The 19,900-nt window shown below is 41.8% G+C and overlaps 2 protein-coding genes across 2 annotated transcripts in view; both read left to right on the forward strand.

Moving 5' to 3' along the window:
* On the forward strand, positions 1–11,558 carry LOC125291357 (V-set and immunoglobulin domain-containing protein 10-like 2). The gene is made up of 13 exons (XM_048238078.1): positions 1–58; positions 762–818; positions 1,001–1,354; positions 1,697–1,972; positions 2,369–2,644; positions 3,684–3,941; positions 4,106–4,366; positions 7,933–8,223; positions 8,488–8,799; positions 9,589–9,711; positions 9,871–9,895; positions 10,015–10,112; positions 10,464–11,558. The coding sequence occupies exons 1-13, from the start codon at positions 1–3 to the stop codon at positions 10,568–10,570; spliced, it is 2,496 nt and encodes an 831-aa protein (XP_048094035.1). The 3' UTR covers positions 10,571–11,558.
* Positions 11,368–19,900, forward strand: part of LOC125291358 (hemicentin-2-like) — a 12,599-nt gene continuing 4,066 nt past the window's right edge. Inside the window, exons 1-13 of the mRNA XM_048238079.1 lie at positions 11,368–11,389; positions 13,404–13,460; positions 13,547–13,900; positions 14,156–14,431; positions 14,598–14,873; positions 15,114–15,371; positions 15,969–16,229; positions 16,505–16,762; positions 17,227–17,487; positions 17,676–17,933; positions 18,100–18,360; positions 18,690–18,980; positions 19,236–19,832. Of these exons, the coding sequence (XP_048094036.1) occupies positions 11,368–11,389; positions 13,404–13,460; positions 13,547–13,900; positions 14,156–14,431; positions 14,598–14,873; positions 15,114–15,371; positions 15,969–16,229; positions 16,505–16,762; positions 17,227–17,487; positions 17,676–17,933; positions 18,100–18,360; positions 18,690–18,980; positions 19,236–19,832 (3,430 nt within the window). The remainder of the gene's footprint in view (positions 11,390–13,403; positions 13,461–13,546; positions 13,901–14,155; positions 14,432–14,597; positions 14,874–15,113; positions 15,372–15,968; positions 16,230–16,504; positions 16,763–17,226; positions 17,488–17,675; positions 17,934–18,099; positions 18,361–18,689; positions 18,981–19,235; positions 19,833–19,900) is intronic.

The raw sequence follows: 19,900 nt of genomic DNA on the forward strand, positions 1-19,900 counted from the left end.
ATGGCTGGACGCAGTGATACACTAATCCTCGTGAGCGCACATGACCACTGCACCCTATGTGAGGTAGCAGGCAGGGAGGTTACATGCATCCATACTTCTATCAACAGCAAATGTACTCATTTTTCAAGAATGACGAATGATGCTGCAGAGACTAGTTTATGCCAGATTCCCAAATGTTTCCAGACATACCGTATCCACCTTCGACAACAGACCATATTTCAGGGCCAAGGAAGATGTTTAATCATTCTCCCCCCTGTTAAATAAGTCTTTGACCTAATGTAAACTGCAGCTGGAAGAGAAGCTTACCAGTTTCTCTACTTACATATGAGGCCTCCTGCAGTGGTCGAGATGTTTTTATTAATGCATTAGAAATTACAGCATGTTCCACTGTATATTGATGTCCTCTGGCTATTGCCTTACAACATGAAATGTGTCTTGCGCCAAATATTGAAGGGTTGTATGTGTTGGTTCTACATACTTATGAGTGAAATATGAAAAGACAATTAGAGAAATTGAGATTAAACTACATCACACTTAGAATGAATGTGTTGAAAACAACACAACGTGTTGTTTTTAACACATGCTTGTGTCCAGATAGGGACAACACAGTTTGTGTTGTTTCCTTTTTTTATTTGCTACACAATATTTGTTGAAAATAACACAACTTGCGTTGTTTTTTAACACATCTCTGTGTCCAGATAGGGACAATACATTCATTTTAAGAGTGTAGAGGGCATTTGACTATTTGACTCTTCTCTCAGGCTCAGAGGTCCTGGACCCCGGGGAAGACACAGTGTACAAGGAAGCCAAGAATAATGGTAAGAGTAGGTACACAACCGGATATTTGTGTCACACAAATATAAACACAAACACAACAAAAATCAACACAAACCCTAATGTGTCTGTGCTTAGTATGAACACAAACATGTATTTGTGTGAGAGAAAAAGAAAAGAGAAACTCCAGTGTATGTGGACTTCCAACGTGCTCTCCGTTCCTCAGGTCTGGAGATCCTGGACCCAGGGGAGGTGGTGTACATGGAGACGAGGACCAATGGCGTGGTGGAAAAGGGAGTGATCCTCGAGTGTGGCTCCTTGCTCCCAGACGTCTTCATCTGGGGCTTCACCATGCCAGGAACCGCAACCATCCGTGCAGTGGCCTACAACTTTGGCAAGGGCCCCAAGCTGCAGAAACTAGCCAAAACGCTGGGAGAGCTGAGTATCATTCAGAAGAGTGCCTCCATCTCCATTGCCAAGCTTCCCCTTGCTGCACAAGGGCTTTACACGTGTCAGGCTCTGTACGACACTGCCCAAGGAGCCAAACTGTACTATTATTACATTCACCTGCATGTATTAGGTCAGTGACAGTAGCATCTCTCTTGTTATATATGAATTGACTGTGGTATGCTATGTGAGGTTTTTGTTAACAGTTTGTTAACATAATTTAATTCTTCTAAACCTTTTACTGCCCTGAAAAAGAAGCTGCACACTGAAAAATAATAATAATTTCAAACTGACAGACAAAACCATAGTGACCCTTGTGACCTTTAGGTCACAGAGTACCTGATGAAGACCTAAGTGAGCCAAATATAGACCAAAAAGTTTGCAGGTGCTTTTTCAGAAAGGGCTTTTGACTCATCCTGTTTCGCCCCCTTTGATGTGTGTAGTGACCTCTTTCTTCTGTGCCCTAACGTTCCAGTGCCAGTGACAAGGCCATACATTGTCCTGAGTGATTCCTCTCCATCAGAAGGCAAATCCATGTGGATGCGATGTGGCCTTGAGAATGGCACTGGACCCGTTAACTACATTTGGGAGCAAACCACACTAGACAACACCACCCGTATCATGGCACAGAGCAACAACAGCCTGGTCAACATCACCTGGGTTAGCCGCAACCACACCGGATGGTACAGGTGCCTGGCGCGTAATGAGGTGAACCAGGCCCAGAGTGAGCGCACCTGGCTTGATATTATCTGTAAGTGGCAGCTCTGACAGTTCTCTTCATCTCCCATTCCAATACAGTCATTTCCGGTGTATTAGCTGTATTGTGTATAAGCCACAGGACAGTGTTTTATGCGAATTAAAAAAACAAAACCATGTATTAACTGCACACGTGTATTAACCAGAGGCCCCAATAGCCCAACGAATCTGAATCAAATCGTGCTTTAGTCATAAAGAAGAATGAAACAAATACATTCCCATGGATAGCCTGCTCCTGTGTATTAACCTCATAGCTGAAAAAGTTTTGCCAAATCAATGTATAAACTTCAGTTAATAATTGGGAAATTACGGTATGGTTCTGCTAGTTCTAACTGTTCAGACTTATTTTTACAGTGGACATAGACTTACATGATTCATTTTCCCTCTGCAGTCGGTCCCGATGTGCCTAGCATCGAGGTCACCCCATACTCTGTCACGGAACGAGGCTACTCAGCTCTGGAGAGGGAAACAGTCTCCCTCCTGTGTCAAGCCCCTTCCAACCCTCCCAGCCAGTACATCTGGTTCTACAACAACTCCCAGGTTTACATGGGTCCCACCTTCACCATCACCAGGATCCTGCGCATGCACACGGGTCACTACGCTTGCCTGGCCCAGAACTCTTACCTCAACACCCGCTCCAAGAAGACCATCACCCTCACGGTCTACTGTAAGTCACCCTTCCAATACTTTGTCTACTTTCTGTTTCTTACTTTGAGTTTCTGTTGTTCATTCTTCATTTTCTGTGTTCTGTCTTTCTTTTCCTTGATGGTTGTCTATGTTGTCTCTATCAGGGCTTCTTTCTCTCAAAGACATTATTCTGGCTTTAGCTCTTTCTGTCGTAATCCCACATAACACACACACACAAACACACACACGCACAAACAGAAATCCCACACAAAGCAGTCAGACATCTGGCCAAACTGGGGAAGTGCACGAAAAAGCTCACTCGTTCTCCCGCCCCCCCACAATGGATCATCTGGAGGATGTGACTGAAACTTAACAGCAGAGACTTTAAGGTATAGAGCCAGTGTGCCTGTGACTCTGTCATGACAAACACTGAAAGGCCAAGAGGCCCTCTCTTGTCCTAACTCTTCTCTTGTCTTGTCTGATGGGTGGATTACAACTGTATAGGAACAAAATGACAGAACTGTATAGGAACAAAATGAAAGAATGTTTTGTCCTTAACTTGGTCCAGTGCAGTAGACCTGCTATTAAAATGAGGTTAAATACAATGGAAATATTTGCATGGCCTCTACATTGGCTGCTCTAACACAATGCAGGCTTCCATGAGGAATTGGGCAATTAGTTTTGTTTTTTATATGCACATTTTTGATGCTATTTGGTTACCTCAAGCATCAAGAGGGAATATATCCTTCCAAAAATAACTTTTATGGGCTTAGCAATCAGTGTTATCAATGATCACTGAGTGATATGTCAATAACACTAGTTTTTTTTGTGTGTGTATTTATTCATCCTGTGGTGTACAAATGCCTAATCCAGTTTTAGAATGCTTAATAATAAACTAAATCCCTTTCTGGATCCATTCTGGCTTGCCAATTACCAATGTTCCAACTGTTTCTATGGTAACTAGCATGACCTCTCACCAAACCATCTTCTCAGAGGCTCACAGCACCTTCATTCTGTTGTCTTCAATAAATGGCAAAGATTTAACCAAGCAGTGTTAGACAATGATTTTATTCCCACAGATCCCCCTGATGGATCTCCATCCTGTACAGTTCGTCCTACCAACAACTACACAGATCTGACCCTCTGGTGTTCATGGGAAGGGGGATACCCTCACGCCTCTCTACACTGGAGCCCGTTCCTGCCAGGGGCAAATGGGCAGGGCTACGCTAATGCCACTCTCACCCAGAGAGGGCCAGGCACTGCAAACAACTCTGTGTTTGAGTGTCATGGCTCCCATGTTGCCCTGAATGGATCAACAAGCTGCAGCACCAGGACATGTGAGTGATTGAATTTATAACTGATGCAATGTGTCACATTCTACTTAGTAAAGATTGTTACCATTTTCTTTACCTCGTTGAGTTATCATATTGTACTAAATTACACACAACTTCCTGATCTAATCTTGTACTATAACCTTGTATCTAATTCGTTGCTTGGTTAGGGCATCCTCCAGGGGAACCCCAGTGTTACGCCTACGCCACCCGCAACAATGAGTACCTGATGTTCTCATGCTCCTGGGAGGGGGGGTTTCCCAGAGCGTTGCTATGGTGGGCCTCCAGCATTGGAGAAGCCCAGGGCAAATCTGAGGAGAACTCCAATATTCTAGTGCTGCACTCCAGTGCCACCTACAGTGGCAAGTCCTTTGTGTGTCACGCTCAGCATCCACTGTTCTCAGAGAGGAAGCAGTGTGTCCTGAAGCTAGGTAAGCCCTGCAGCACAGACAAACCAGGGCAATAATTAGAAAGAGAAAATAACTCTGATTTAAAAACAGCACACAACAAACCTATTACACAACCCCAAGGTTGTTTTCCAAGATCTTAAAAAAGAGCACATTCCAGTTGACCATTTCTGTTACAATTGTCATGATTTAACCCTTTGCAGACGTCCCATTCTAATTTCGGTACCCCAGTACCGATGACGTTCAGTCTAATAACTCCGCCATACCCCAACCAATTTTATCACTGAAAACTTCCTCAAAAACGTCACATCATAGGCTTTCTGGCGATATGATTGGTTAAGGGATTTGTGGCGCGAATTTGTTTTACTACGTGAAGGAAAAATCAAGAGTTGACGTCTCTCTCCACTAGAGGAAAAACAGCAGGAAGCACTATGCATCGTTGATCTTGACGTCGTCTAAAGGAGAAACTACTGGATCATCTGAGGTAAAAACAAGTCTTTTTATGTTATTATTACTTGTTATCCATGTTATTACTTCAAAATCGTTTTTAAAAGTTATTTTTGCTGGTAATTACACCTTCTTTGCATGGCCGTAACATAATGCGTGTGTGTGTTCACTTCAGCTGATGACAGCTAGTATTTTAGCACACCGTAATCTTTAGTAAACTCATCATTTTCAGTCATTTTTGGGGGGCTACTATATGTCAACCAAGATTACAGACCTACTAAGACTGAAACTTTAACGATTTGTTCTATTTTGAACGATGTTGCTTGCTTGTCATCTGATAGAAAACTAGCTAAGTTAGGTAACGTTAGCATCAGGAGAGGCTGCAACATGTCCTTGACGCGTAGTCGCGATAAAGTTCACTCCCGTGCTTCATGACTACCAACTTTATGTCAAGTAGACCTAATTGGTATTTTATTGTCAAATAAACCTTTCATTCCTTCGTAATATGTATAGCACAATTTACAGTTGTTTGTAGCCAAGTTGCTTAGCTTACTTAGATAGAAACATCTGACATGAATGACAACGTTAATGTTACGTTACCGACGTGAAGACTGTGTTGATCACTGTAACGTAAGGATTTTATTCATTGACTGCTGTTTTCATGAATACATGACTGAAGATTTGTTATAAATGTGTTTTAGTATGGTTTAGCTTTTAGGCTGTAAGGTTGGCTGCTCACGATTATGAGGTTTTTGGGTGGCTAACTATGATGGGAGCTCATACACCCAAGCCTACTCACAACACATTATTTTCTAAGGGGTGTTTTGTCTTTACGCAACTGCAGTAGCCTATGCACGGTGTGTATGTGTATGCATATGCTGTTTAGATGTTTTCTGTCATATCTCCTGACTCATGTTAATAAATCAATTTTTGCTTGTAAGCTGGTATGCTATGTATGGTTTAGCCAAGGCAATAACACTTACTGTAGTGAGCTCTGAGACTAATGTTACCTCTCCAAGCAATATTGGAGTCCTCCAGTGACAATAATACTTTTAGTGAAAAGAGTCATGGTTGGTGGTGATTAAGATTATGTGGAAGTAATGTAAAATAAAACTAAACAACCTATTCACTATCAGACCTGTGATTTGTTATTTTAGATGGAGGGAGAGAAGTACGTGCAACTGGGGTGAAAGCAGCCGACTGCTGATGGCAAATATGACCCCAAGGACCACGATGGCATGGACATGGGACATGGATGGGTAGCTTCTGGATGAAGAAGAAGACAATGATGTGCTACAGTAGGAGATAATCTTCCATCATCCTCAGCTGGGTAAGCATGTTTGTGTGTGTGTGTGTGTGTGTCCATCTGGGCGCAAGCACATTTCTGGTTGTGATAAGAGTGTTGCTTATAACAATAATGAGAGGGATTATAGTGATAATAGTTTGGTTAGATTTATAATTCAATTTCTATATTTCTTATCTGACAATTTCTTTATTTTGAGTTTGGTCAAGTCCCATGTCAGGTAGAAAGCATACACTTTGCCTATCCTTCCAACACAGACAGAGACACCAACTCCAATAGCATTTACACCCCATCGTCTGCTAGGCTTAGATGGACACACACACGCATGCACACACACACACACACACACACACACACACACACACACACACACACACACAACCATGCCACAGCTGTGACAATGCACACACACCACGGATCTGGTGTGAATGTGGCGTTAGTGTATCACCTTATGTGTGGGGCAAATGATATGGATAATTATATATTGTATCGAATTATATGCTGTATGGTTGTTAAATGTATTGAATTTCGTTTTAATTGTTTATATATATATGTGTGTGAATGTTAGTATGAATTGATGTTTGCTTCATCATGTAAGATTTGTTGATCTTTGTTATACTGTTGTCTTGTCATTCTTGTAGTTCTAATAGTTACTGCATGTTTGTAAACATATGTTTGTTATTTACCTGAAGTTGTTGTTCCTGGTTATTTAATCACATTGTTGAAGACTTTTCTAAATAAAATGATTTATTTCCCCTTTCGTAAACCTAACACATGTGCCAGTGTCTCTATATTCTTGTTTTCATAGTAGAATGAAGCACACGGAGAAGCAGTTACAATCAGCTAGTCTGTCTTTCAGCCTTTATCTGTCCTCCCCACAATTGAATTAGCCTCTTCAGAGTACAGTAAGACATCCCATATTGAGCTTGTTTTGATGGTAAAACAGCTTATTTTTTTACATGACCATTATATCTGTATTTTTAGATCAGATGCCAAACCGGGAAATGAAAACATTCTACTCTTTAAAAATTCTACTTGCTACTGTTATGAGTAAATTAATCATAACTTCTGAACCAAAGGTGATAAATTGATTCTGTTTTTTTTTTTTTCACTGAGGAGAACACAACACTGGCTATCCTTTGCACACTATATCTACAACAGACATTAGGTGAAAAGAAAGATTCATCTTGACAAATTGATATTTTCACGTTTTTGATGTTGAATTTTGAAGGTTTTGTTTAAAACAATGTGTGTTACCCTCAAACTTATTAACTATGATATGTACCATTTTAAAGGGCTAGTTTTCCTGATTACAATGGTGGGTATATCTTATCTCTGTCATGTAGCATGGCCACACAATAAGCCTTTTTGTCTCACAAGGGCATCAAGTATGAAAAAACGGAATGTTTCGTGCCGTCTGCAAAGGTCTAATAAATTTATCATAACTTTTGAACAAAAGGTGACACATTGATTCTGTTTTATCACTGAGTAGAGGACAAAATTGTGAATCTCCCATACACTCTATGTTTTCTCTATCTACAATAGAAATTGGGAGAAAAATTAGATTAATCTTGACAAACTGATATTTTTCGTTTTTGGGGTTGAATTTTAAAAGATATTTTTTAAAAATTATGTATGTTCTCCTCAAACTTATTAATTATATTTTATACCATTTGAAAGGGCTATTTCTCCTGATTAGAGTGGTGGGTATATTGTATCTTTGTCATGTAGCATAATCATACAATAAGCCTTTTTGTGCCATAAGGCCATCGAGTATGAAAAAATTGAATGTTCGGCACAGTCTGCAAAGGGTTAATGTGCACTGTTCTCTTTTGTCCAGAGGCTCCAGTGCTGGTGACCCAGCGCAGCATGGTCTCTGTATATGAGGGGAGTGACGTGCAGCTCACTTGCATACTGAAGGCAAACTATCCAGCCACCGAGATCACCTGGTACAACAACCTGAAGCAGCACGTCATAGAAACCCCCTCCAAGTACGTCCTGCAGCATGCTGCGGCCTGGTCCAACCTCACGGTGAGGGAGACAGACGGCCTGAGAGACAGTGGACAGTACTGGTGCTCAGCTACCAACGCAGTGGGGGGAACAGAGATTCCCATTCACCTGCTGGTCAAGAGTAAGGAGGCCATAAAATGGTTTTGTTCTTCTTCTTCTTCTTCTTCTTCTTATTATTATGTATTTCAGTAAAAGTATAGTAAGCATAATGTATAATTAAAAGGTCTAAACGTCTAAACAATTACACTATTACACTTTGTAAGAGCACATACTGAAGAGTAAGAATGCTGCTGTTGATTCTTACACTGGAACACACAATTATTTAATCCAAGCTATCAGGATACCTCAAATACTGCTTGTTTTCCATTTTCTTTGATTGAATCAGGATACCCAATGCCACCCAACGTCACCATCAACAAGATTGTCTACAGCACCCATCAGCAGACAGAGGTTGACATAGATTGGCTGATAAAGACAGAAGGAGACATCACTGGCTTCATCATCGAGCGCCGGCGGGTACCAGCGACCGAGGGAAAGAGGGACGTCGATCCCCCCTGGCTAAAAGTGGCAGTTAACCTAGATCCCAGCATTCGCACCTATAAGATGGGAGGCTTCGATCCGACTGGCCTTTATGCAGTCCGAATCATGGCTGTCAATCACCGCACTGTAGGCCATCCATCAGAGGAAAAGAGACCAGGTGAGCAGGTTTAGAAGGTGACAGATGACATGTTATAAGAAGTGACAGATGACATGTTATAAGAAATAACTGCGTGCTTGGGTTGAAACTAGTCACTATGTGGTAAAATAGACCATATAGAAAATAAGTTGAAAGGGCTGTATATCAAAGTGTGACGACAGACAGTAAATAAACACTTTGGAACATAACAATTCTAAATAACATGCATATATGGTGAGACCTGATGATATCTGATAATAAAAGCTGTAATGTCTCTTTTTGTTTTTTTATCCATTCAGGTGAACAGCATAACATTTCCATAAGCACACATCTTGTCACACACACTCCGCTCTATCCAAAACACGCCTCTCTCATCTGTTCTGTCTGTCGCCTGATATGACACTGGCCTTTCAACTCTTCTGGTGTCCCTATCAACCTTTCAAGTTTAATCTCTTTGTCCATAAACCATGTACAAGAACATTGGTGCAGTTAGTATTTGTTTACACATGATTGTTAATAACTAATAACAAATGGCTATATTAATGTAAGACTACCCAGTACCTAATCTTCACTGTATTTTGGTGAACTAGTTTAAATATGATACAGTACACTGAATGATGAGATCAGGAGAGCATGGACATGAACAGCAGTATGATCATGTATCATCTGCAGCAGGCAGTTACGGGATGTTGGGGGGATTCGGAGAGGGATAAAGCGGAGATCGTAATCAAGGATCTTTGGGCTATTCCTCTATGGATCTCTGGCCTTTGGTGTTCTGTGTTTAGCTGATGAACCTGTTATGTCTTCCAGCTATGCCATCTTTCAATGCTTACCCTGCTGTGATTGGTGCAGCCATTGGAGGCATGATTATAGCCGCGATAATAACAGTTCTACTCTTCATGTATATTGTGAGGAATCGTAACAACAACCCACGTAAGTGTGAAATGACGGTGCAGTATAATGCAATTCCCATGAATATACATGCAATTTCCATAACTGCTGTCAATTACATGACGTGAAAGTTAACAGCTAAGAAAAATTAAACTGCTAAGGTGTAACTTTAACTAAATCCATTATGATTTCCTCCAATAGGCCTACATGACATGCTATTTGGCATGTAAGTATGCTTTTCAGAAAACTGGTTATTTACTGGTTATTTACTGTAACCTAGTTGAATGGAGTATCTGAAAGGTTTCCATGTGCTATAGAGATGTAATGTGCATTTTCCTTTCATAGTCGAAACAGTCAGTCAAGGGAAAATATCAACTATCCCGAGGATGAGTCTGTTGGTGGAGCAGAGAGGGATGTGAGCAGAGAAGAACATGGCAGTCCAGGTAAGAACAGACGCCCTGAGGATACGGGCCAGTGCATTAAATGATGGCTACATGGTCTTTAGGGCTCCCACCATCGACTTCAAGGCAGCGCTACCTGAGAGGCATTAGGGTCAGAGTTTGGCAAGACAGCGCTGCCTTGAAGTCAACGGTGGGGGTCCAAAACACCATCAAGCACATTAAATGGCAAAATCTAAAAACTGAATCAATAAACAATGTGTATATTTACCTAGTAATGGTGTTTGATAAGTTACACTCAAGACTCTATATATTTGATCTACATCATGACATAAGTGCACCATACTATGACTGGTACAAGTTCTAAATAATAGTTGGAGGACATTTTCTTTGCAGGACCAGCCATGACAAGCCCAAGAGCCACTGTTTCACCACCAGACCTGCCGCCGAGGGATGACAATGAGCCTGTCAGTGTAACAATTACCGTCATGGCGACCAGTTAACAACATGATAGCCTACACGCTGGAGCAGGAAATAAAACCAGCTAGCCAATTCCAGAAAGTGTTAGGCCTACTGCAAGGAGTATTAATCCTTCTTTATTGGACTGAGAACTTACAACACTGTCATATTCAGTACACAAAGATTTGATCACCTATTCAATATTGACATTCAATTTTGTCATCAATCACATCAATCATATATTACAGTAGATCTCCATATTGGTTTGTGTTGTAAGGTCTATTTTGTGTTTTAGGAGTTGTGACATCATGTATGAATGAATAATTTTCTTTTCACAATTTCACAACTCTTTTGTTTTGGTATTCTGTATTCTGGTATTCTGAAAGTCTGACATTTTTTACACATTGTTTGTATCATGACAGCACTAAGAATTTGTTACTGTGGCTATAGCCCATATTTATTGGCAAGTTTGATGACAAGTATGTCAGCTTTTGAGTGTGTAAGATGAAGCAAGTTGGTGTGTTGCATTGTTGAGCAAAGCTGTTTTGTTCTTATTCCACTGATTTGATATATTTAGGTGAACAATATGTATATATTGTACATACATCTTATCTGGTGGCAAGTTTAACTTTTTTTCCTGGGTTAGTATTGTCTTCTCTCTACTGTGAATAAATGGCACTAGTTGAAATGCTCTCAAGACTACTTCTGTCACAACTAGTAAAACCTTCAGCCATTTTAGATGTCAGATGTCAGACTACATCGCAATCTGAATTCCAGTAACACCAGGGGAAGACAGAGAAGACTGACTCATCCATTTCTGAATTAGCAAACTTTGTTAGAGATGTCAAAGCAGGTCATGCAAGGTCAGGTTGTCTGAGACATATAGCTATACAGAGGTGAAAAGTCTCCTGCATTACATGTTTTACAAGGCTATTAGCTACCTGTTTTAAGAGAACCACCATACCACCTCAATTAGAAGAGCATTGTAGATTATATAGGGTAAAATGTATTAAGTTGTCAAAGTTTAGGATAAACGTGTCAGCAACATAACAGTACATCATCAATCACACTGACTGTCTAGAGATGAAATACATTTTCAAATAATTTTCTATTTTCTCATTGCCTGTGTCCTCTATTGACAATAAATTCTCTTTCACTAAAAAAGCAGTTGCTGCTTTTGTTGATATGTTCCGGAAGCAGAGTATCTTTCTCAGCACGGCACAGTGATATCCTAATCATTCATAATATAAGGTGGGTTCATCTACCTCTCACAATCAAGTGAAATCAAACATTACATTTATTAACAAAAGCATATTTTTATACTTTTATTGTGAAACTTCTATTATCTATTCCCTCCCTAAATCTTTATTTCATTCATGCCTGTTCTTTGGTGTTCTTACCCTGCAAATGAATAGGCTATGTTCCTTTAAAAAAATAATGTTCTGAAATAATGTTCAAAGAGGGTGTAAAATCTTTGACCCTGTCTCTACAGTAGGTGTGAGTGATCATGCATTACCTGCCGTTAGTGTGCTGGAATGTTAGAGAAGTCTGCTCTGCCGCCGTGTTCTATAATAGATGGCATACAGGTATCACAGTGTCACCCAAAACCAGGCCATTCTGCTCCAGTGCATCTTTGCATGAATTATTAAAGCCAGATAAATTGTGAGACATGCCAGTATCCCTCACTCAGTCTAGTTTATGCTCGCTCTCTCACTAAGGCAACAGGCACACTAGAGAGTGTGTTTGAATGAGAAAAGCCACTTCTCTCTTTCATCCGTACACACTTTGTACAAGACAGTTTCTCTTAGGCTCAGCGTTGGACACAGGAGCGTCATGGGACAATGGTGCGGAAACCTATAGGGCAAATAGACATCTGCCTCTTTGTGATACTGCTTCCACTCTTACACGGTAAAATCTGTTTCTAATCTATGGGTTAAGGGCATGTACTGTAATGTGAAAGGGTGTCACAGTCTGATAAATATCTATTGTATTCATGGTTCTGGATTTAAACTACAATAAAACTTAACTTTAGCAACCACCACTTATCTGTTGCTATGAAAACATTGTTACCAGGCAAAGTGATGGCATTCTGTAAAAAATACACAAGACAGTTCACAGTACAGTCGGACAGTCTTTCATATTTTAAACCAAACTGCATCCAAACACTCTGTGATGGAGTAATGGCTTTGGCCATCAGAATGCTTTCAGTTACATCATGTTTATGTAATTAAGGGGTTCAAACATCAAAGCTATCAATGTATTTGTTACGGTTTTTGTATTATTGTTATTATTGTATGTGTGTGTTTTAATGAAATTCTATAATGCATTTATAGATCCAACTAAACCACAAAATAATCTGCAAAATGTCAAATCCACATAAATACCTATATAGTATCATTGCAGCAAGTTGCTGATACATAATGTTTTTGAATGTATGTCTAATACAGCTATGTTGTACATCATAAAGGTATAAGCAACAGTAGCACTGCTTGTTGACTTGTGACTTGTTGACTCCTGCCACAAGTGATTCGGCCTATTGGAGCACTCCCTACAGTAGTTCCTTGTGGTCTTTGCATGTATGAGATATTTGAACGACACTATCATACCATCACACCTCTGTTCAAACATTCTGTAGCCATTACTAAAGACAATTAACAATACATACATACTTTCGTAGCAATTCTGTATTTTTAAAAATGTACAACGTTGTGCAATCAATTTCCACTTAATTTTTAATCATGATTGCTATTCATCATGGATTTATTTGTACTGTTTTTCATAGCACAAAATACAGAGATTAATAATGACAAAAATGAATAATAAATGATTGTATTTTCCTCGGCACTCTGAAAAATTTGACCTGTTCTCTGTGTTCAGGGTTGAATGGCACACACAGTGATGAAGAACCTGTGTACAGAGAAGCAAAGAATTATGGTAACCATGACAATAAATTCTCTGAGGTTTAACAATTGTGTTTGCCAGCCAGATTAATGGTCAAAATCTCAACTCTTTGCCTTTAGGGTTGGAGGTCCACGACCCTTGGGAAGTGGTGTACACAGAGGTCAAGAAAAGCGGTGTTGTGGAAAAGGAAGTGATCCTCGAGTGTGGTCCCTCCCTTCCAGACGTCTACATCTGGGGTTTCACCAAGCCAGGCACGGAGACCCTCCGAGCAGTGGTCTACAACTTTGGCAGAGGCCCTAAGATACAGCGGCTGACCAGATCACTGGGAGAGCTGAGTGTCAACGACAGCAGTGCCTCCATCTCCATTGCCAAGCTGCCCCTGGCTGCACAGGGACTCTACACATGCCAGGCACTTTATGACACTGCCCAAGGAGCCAGACTTTACTATTACTACATATATCTACGTGTATTAGGTTAGTGCTAAAGAGAGTGTGTCTCCTCTGTATACCTCTGAAGTTCGCCTACAAAAGGACCCAAAGCTTCCCATGTAAGGGAAAAGATGATCCGGATATCCTTATATGGGCAAATATGGTACCCGGATCTCCTTATACAGGCAAAGATAGCAGCTTTGGGTCTTTTTTGCAGGCGAACTTCAGAGCTCTATGTATCTTGTATACACTATTGTGTGTTGTCCTATGTTAGCCCTGAACTTGCTCTGTACTCTGCAGTGCCAGTAACGAGGCCGTCCGTCGTCTCCAGCGATTCCTCTCCAGCAGAGGGTTCATCCACACGGATGCGCTGTGGTCTTGAAAATGGCACTGAACCCATTGACTACATCTGGGAGCAAGAAAATAAGGAGGGCGCCATCAGTGTCTTGGCACAGAGCAACAACAGCGTGCTTGACCTTGCTTACGTCACCCGCAACCACACTGGGTGGTATAGGTGCTTGGCACGTAATGAAGTGAACAAAGTGCTTAGTGAGCGTTTCTGGCTGGATGTCTTCTGTAGGTGTCAACTCATTATTTTGTCATTCATTGTTTTTGTCATTTTAAAGCTTTATGACGGTTGTTTTGTCGGTTTCAGTATATATGTGTGTTTGCATATGTGGAGAAAAATACATCAATTGAGAAGGTGAGGGGCAGATTCATAAAATATGTTTTTCCTCTACAGTTGGACCAGATTTGCCTCGAATTGACATACGCCCTTACTCTGTCACGGAACAAGGTTACTCTGTCTTGGAGAGGGAAACAGTGTCCCTCACATGTCAAGCATCCTCTCATCCTCTAAGCCAGTATGTCTGGTTATACAACAGCTCCCAGGTGAACAGTGGACCAATGCTCAGTCTCCCCAGCATCTCGCGTGGGCAGACAGGTCTCTACACTTGCCTCTCTGAGAACAAGTACATCAACACCAGTTCTGAGAAAACCGTCTCTCTCTCGGTCTATTGTGAGTTACACTGACTTCATTTCTCATATTTACCAACATCATGTTTTGTGATAATGTTCTATAGAAAATGCCAAAAATTGTATCAAACATCAATTTATCAATATGTCAGTGTTATCATACCATGTTCCCCTCACAGATGAGGATGTATTTTATAGTTAGTCTAAAAGGCTTATGCTAATTTATCTTTAGAGTGTAAAGAAAATTGACACACAATATAACGCAAGGTTATTGTTCCTACAGATCCCCCAGATGGATCTCCATCCTGTACAGTTCGTCCTACCAACAACTACACAGATCTGACCCTCTGGTGTTCATGGGAAGGGGGATACCCTCACGCCTCTCTACACTGGAGCCCGTTCCTGCCAGGGGCAAATGGGCAGGGCTACGCTAATGCCACTCTCACCCAGAGAGGGCCAGGCACTGCAAACAACTCTGTGTTTGAGTGTCATGGCTCCCATGTTGCCCTGAATGGATCAACAAGCTGCAGCACCAGGACATGTGAGGGATCAGTTTACTCTTTAGACAATATTCTTAAATTACTCCGAAATATCAAGTGATGTCACTCAATATGAGACGTTGACCTTAAAATATCATGCACATTTGATGTATCCAGAAAACGCACAGAAAGAATATTTGACTGCCATATTAAACTCATGACTGTGAGTAGTGTGAGTAGTCCACATGCAATGGGTCTTAGCACTGTAGTGTTTCACAATCATTACCATTGTCATGGCTATATGCTATGAGTCATCGGTGTGTAGAGCTGCCCTAATGGCCAGAAGAATAGGACAGAGAATTCAGATTATGAATCTTGATTTGGCCCTGGTTCTGGGGCTTTTATGAAGGCTGCTAATGGGATGCCTGGACACATGAGTCAGTTCCTACAAGGGATGATGGTACACATCAAACCTGTCCTGTGGTTAGGGTGACCCCACTGGAATACCAGAGAGACAAGGGCCCTTTCTCCCATCTAAGAGTGGCACCTTTCAAGTGGTTTTCTGGCAGGTTATTGAACTAGGGCTGCATGCATTGATAACCATCAATCATTGACTAATGGCAGGCCTCATGGCATCTTCCATTCTCTATTATTCTCAGGGCACCCTCCAGGAGAACCCCAATGCTATGCTAACGCTACTCTGGACAGTGAGCACCTGGTACTGTCCTGCTCCTGGGAGGGTGGATTTCCCAGAGCGCTGATCTGGTGGTCGTCCAGTAATGGAGACACCAGGGGGACATATGAGGAGAGCAGCAATACTCTAGTGCTGCCCTCTAATGTTACTCACGACAGCAAGCCCTTCACGTGTCTCGCTCAGCACCCCTTATTTGCAGTGAGGAGAGAGTGTGTCCTGAAGTTAGGTAAGAATTGCAGTCCACACACACACACACACATACACACACACAAACACAAACACACACACCCACACACTGCAGTGAACAAAGTGCAGTTAGTGGTCTTTATAGCATTACAATGACGTGATTGATGGGCAACCAAGAAAGCCAGGAGCAGGAACAATGCTGTCTTGCCTACTTGTTTAGTTCTGCAACCTGGTCACTTACTGTCTAGAAATGCCCATAGGGAACAACAGACAGACAATTAGCCATATAATATTGGGGTGGTGTTATTCCCACAGATCCCCCAGGCGGAATTCCATCATGCACTATTATTCCTACCAACAACTACACAGATCTGACCCTCTGGTGTTCATGGGAAGGGGGATACCCTCACGCCTCTCTACACTGGAGCCCGTTCCTGCCAGGGGCAAATGGGCAGGGCTACGCTAATGCCACTCTCACCCAGAGAGGGCCAGGCACTGCAAACAACTCTGTGTTTGAGTGTCATGGCTCCCATGTTGCCCTGAAGACATCCAGGAGCTGCAGCACCAGGACATGTGAGTAATTAGCTTTACTAATGGAGAGCAGAAATATATTGGACCCTTACAATAACTTGGAATGGCATGGCAGGAGTTAGCAAGAACAGTAATGTTTACATCAAGTATTAAGGTGCAATTGGGCAACAGAGGTAAAAACATGGAACAAGCAGGACTTGTAAACAGTGTGACTGATGGAAAATTCCTTTTTCATGCACAGGAAGAGTTTGAAGTTTGAACATATTTACAAGTTGACATTGCTATTCTGAAGATGTGTTAGCATGTTGTTTAGGAAGTTAATTCATGTCACTTAATGTTTCATGTATTCTACAATGTCTGTTGCAAGTTGCAACTTGCACTGTTAAATCAAATTTAGAATCTGACCATAAAGGCAACATGATGTTTTACCTTAGAGAAAGGTTTATCTTGTTACTTAACTACTAGGCCTTGACTGTGACAATTCTGACACTACCTTTGATTCTCAGGGCATCCACAAGGAGATCCCCAATGTTATGCTAATGCTACTCTCAACAATGAGCACCTGATCTTATCTTGTTGGTGGGAGGGAGGCTTTCCCACAGCGCTTCTCTGGTGGTCCTCTGGTGCTGGAGAACAGCTGGGAGCATCGGCGGAGAGCACCAATACTCTAGTGCTGCCCTCCAGTGTCACCTACAGCAGCAGGTCCCTCACATGCCATGCTCAACACCCATTATTTTCAGAGAGGAAAGACTGTGCTCTAAAAATAGGTAAGAATCTACTGCCTAGACAAGCCTATTGAAATGAACCAAGTCTACAAAGAAAAGATAGTAGGGGCCAAAATAAAAATGATGTGTTTTATAGTTCGTCTAAAAAACTTTTTTGCTAATTTCTCTTCGGAAAATAAAGAAAATTGACACACAATTACACATATAACGTAGGGTTATTGTTCCCACAGATCCCCCTGATGGATCTCCATCCTGTACAGTTCGTCCTACCAACAACTACACAGATCTGACCCTCTGGTGTTCATGGGAAGGGGGATACCCCCACACCTCTCTACACTGGAGCCCGTTCCTGCCAGGGGCAAATGGGCAGGGCTACGCTAATGCCACTCTCACCCAGAGAGGGCCAGGCACTGCAAACAACTCTGTGTTTGAGTGTCATGGCTCCCATGTTGCCCTGAAGACATCCAGAAGCTGCAGAATCAGCACATGTGAGGGATCAGTTTACTCTTTAGACAATATTCTTAAATTACTCCGAAATATGAAGTGATGTCACTGAAAATGAGATGTTGACCTTAAAATATCACACATATTAGATGTATTCAGTTAACCCACTGAAAAAATATTTGACCGTCATATTATACTTTTGACTTTTAGGGTATCCACCTGGTGAAGCTCAATGTTCTGCCATGGCTACGCAAAACAATGAGAAGCTGGTATTAACCTGTTCCTGGGAGGGAGGTTTGCCTAGAGCATTGCTCTGGTGGCTGTCCAGTAGTGGAGACACTCTAGGGAAATCCGAGGAGAGCAGCAATACTCTAGTGCTGCCCCCTAGTGCTGCCCTCAGTGGCCAGTCCTTTGTGTGTCATGCTAAACACCCATTACTTGCCCAGCGGAAATCGTGTGTTTTGAAACTAGGTAAGAATGGCTGTAGTCAGGGGCTGTTACAGTAACTTTGACATGTGTGTGTGTGTGTGTGTGTGTGTGTGTGTGTGTGTGTGTGTGTGTGTGTGTGTGCGTGTGTGCGCACCGTAAGATAAATCAACAAGAATGAAGAAAAAACTAAATTGTGGGTCTAAAATGATTTCATCTCAACTGGTGAAATTGTGAAAAAGCATAAAAAAGTAAATAATGAATGGGTAATTAAACAAATTGAAATGAATCTGAAAGACCACTGTCCATCATATTGTTTGTATGACTTCTCTGGTGACAATATGTTCCAATGTTAAAATCTCCTCTTCCCTTAGATGCTCCAGTCCTTGAGACACAGCGCAGCACAGTCTCTGTCTACGAGGGGGGCGATGTTGAAATCACCTGCACAGCAAGGGACAACTATTTTCCCTCAAACATCACCTGGTACAACCACCTGAAACAACATGTAATAGAGTCACCCTCCAAGTATGTTCTGAAGCACGCAAGAGGCTGGACCAATCTCACCGTGAAAGCGACTGATAGCCAGACCGACAGCGGGCAGTACTGGTGCTCAGCAACCAACGCAGTGGGGGAAACAGAGATTCCCATTCACCTGCTGGTGAACAGTAAGAATGTTAATATTTAATTTTTTACATTTGTCCATACATACAGTAAGATGTATTTAAGTGTGCTTTGAATGTTATTTGCAGGTTTTACACTCTTAAAATTGTTGATTAACCTCTGTCATAAATAAAATACTTCTCTCATGTCAATCAATCAGGCTACTCATAGAAAGATGTTTCATGCTAACATGGATTCCAATGCATGAGCTTATATTGAATTCAGTATCCAAAACTAACACCTGTTATATTTGATCTTAGGACATCCAGTGCCTCCCAATGTGACCATCAGCAAAATCATCTTCAGTGGCCATGGGCGGACAGAAGCCAATCTGAATTGGGACACAACAGCTCAGGGTGAAATTACTGAGTTCATCATTGAGCGCCGCCAGCTCCCTCTATCCAGCGGGAAAACAAAAACTGAGCCTCCCTGGCAAGAGGTGGCATCCAAACTGGCACCTGGCACTCGAAGCTACGAGATGAGAGGCCTCGACCCGACTAGACTCTACGCCGTCAGAATCAGAGCGGTTAATCATCTCACCCTGGGGAATCCCTCTGAGGAGAAAGTGCCTGAAGCGGTGCCTGTGACAAAACCATCCATCGTCCTGAGCCATTCCTCTCCAGCCGAGGGCTCATCCATATGGATGCGCTGCGACCTAGAAAATGGCACTGAACCCTTTAGCTACCTCTGGGAGCAGGAAAGTAAAGAGGGCACAACCAGTATCCTGGCACAGGGCACCAACAACAACCTGGTCAATGTTACCATGGTTACACGTAACCATGCAGGTTGGCACAGGTGCATTGTGGGAAACGAGGTCAGCCAAGAACAAAGTAAACGCATATCACTTAATGTTGTCTGTAAGTGACCATAGCAACTATAACATTCATTTACCTTTTGCAAGTGACTTTGTGCTATTGTGCTATTC

The sequence above is a fragment of the Alosa alosa genome, chromosome 2, assembly GCF_017589495.1.
Source record: "Alosa alosa isolate M-15738 ecotype Scorff River chromosome 2, AALO_Geno_1.1, whole genome shotgun sequence".
Taxonomy (NCBI): Eukaryota; Metazoa; Chordata; class Actinopteri; order Clupeiformes; family Clupeidae; genus Alosa; species Alosa alosa.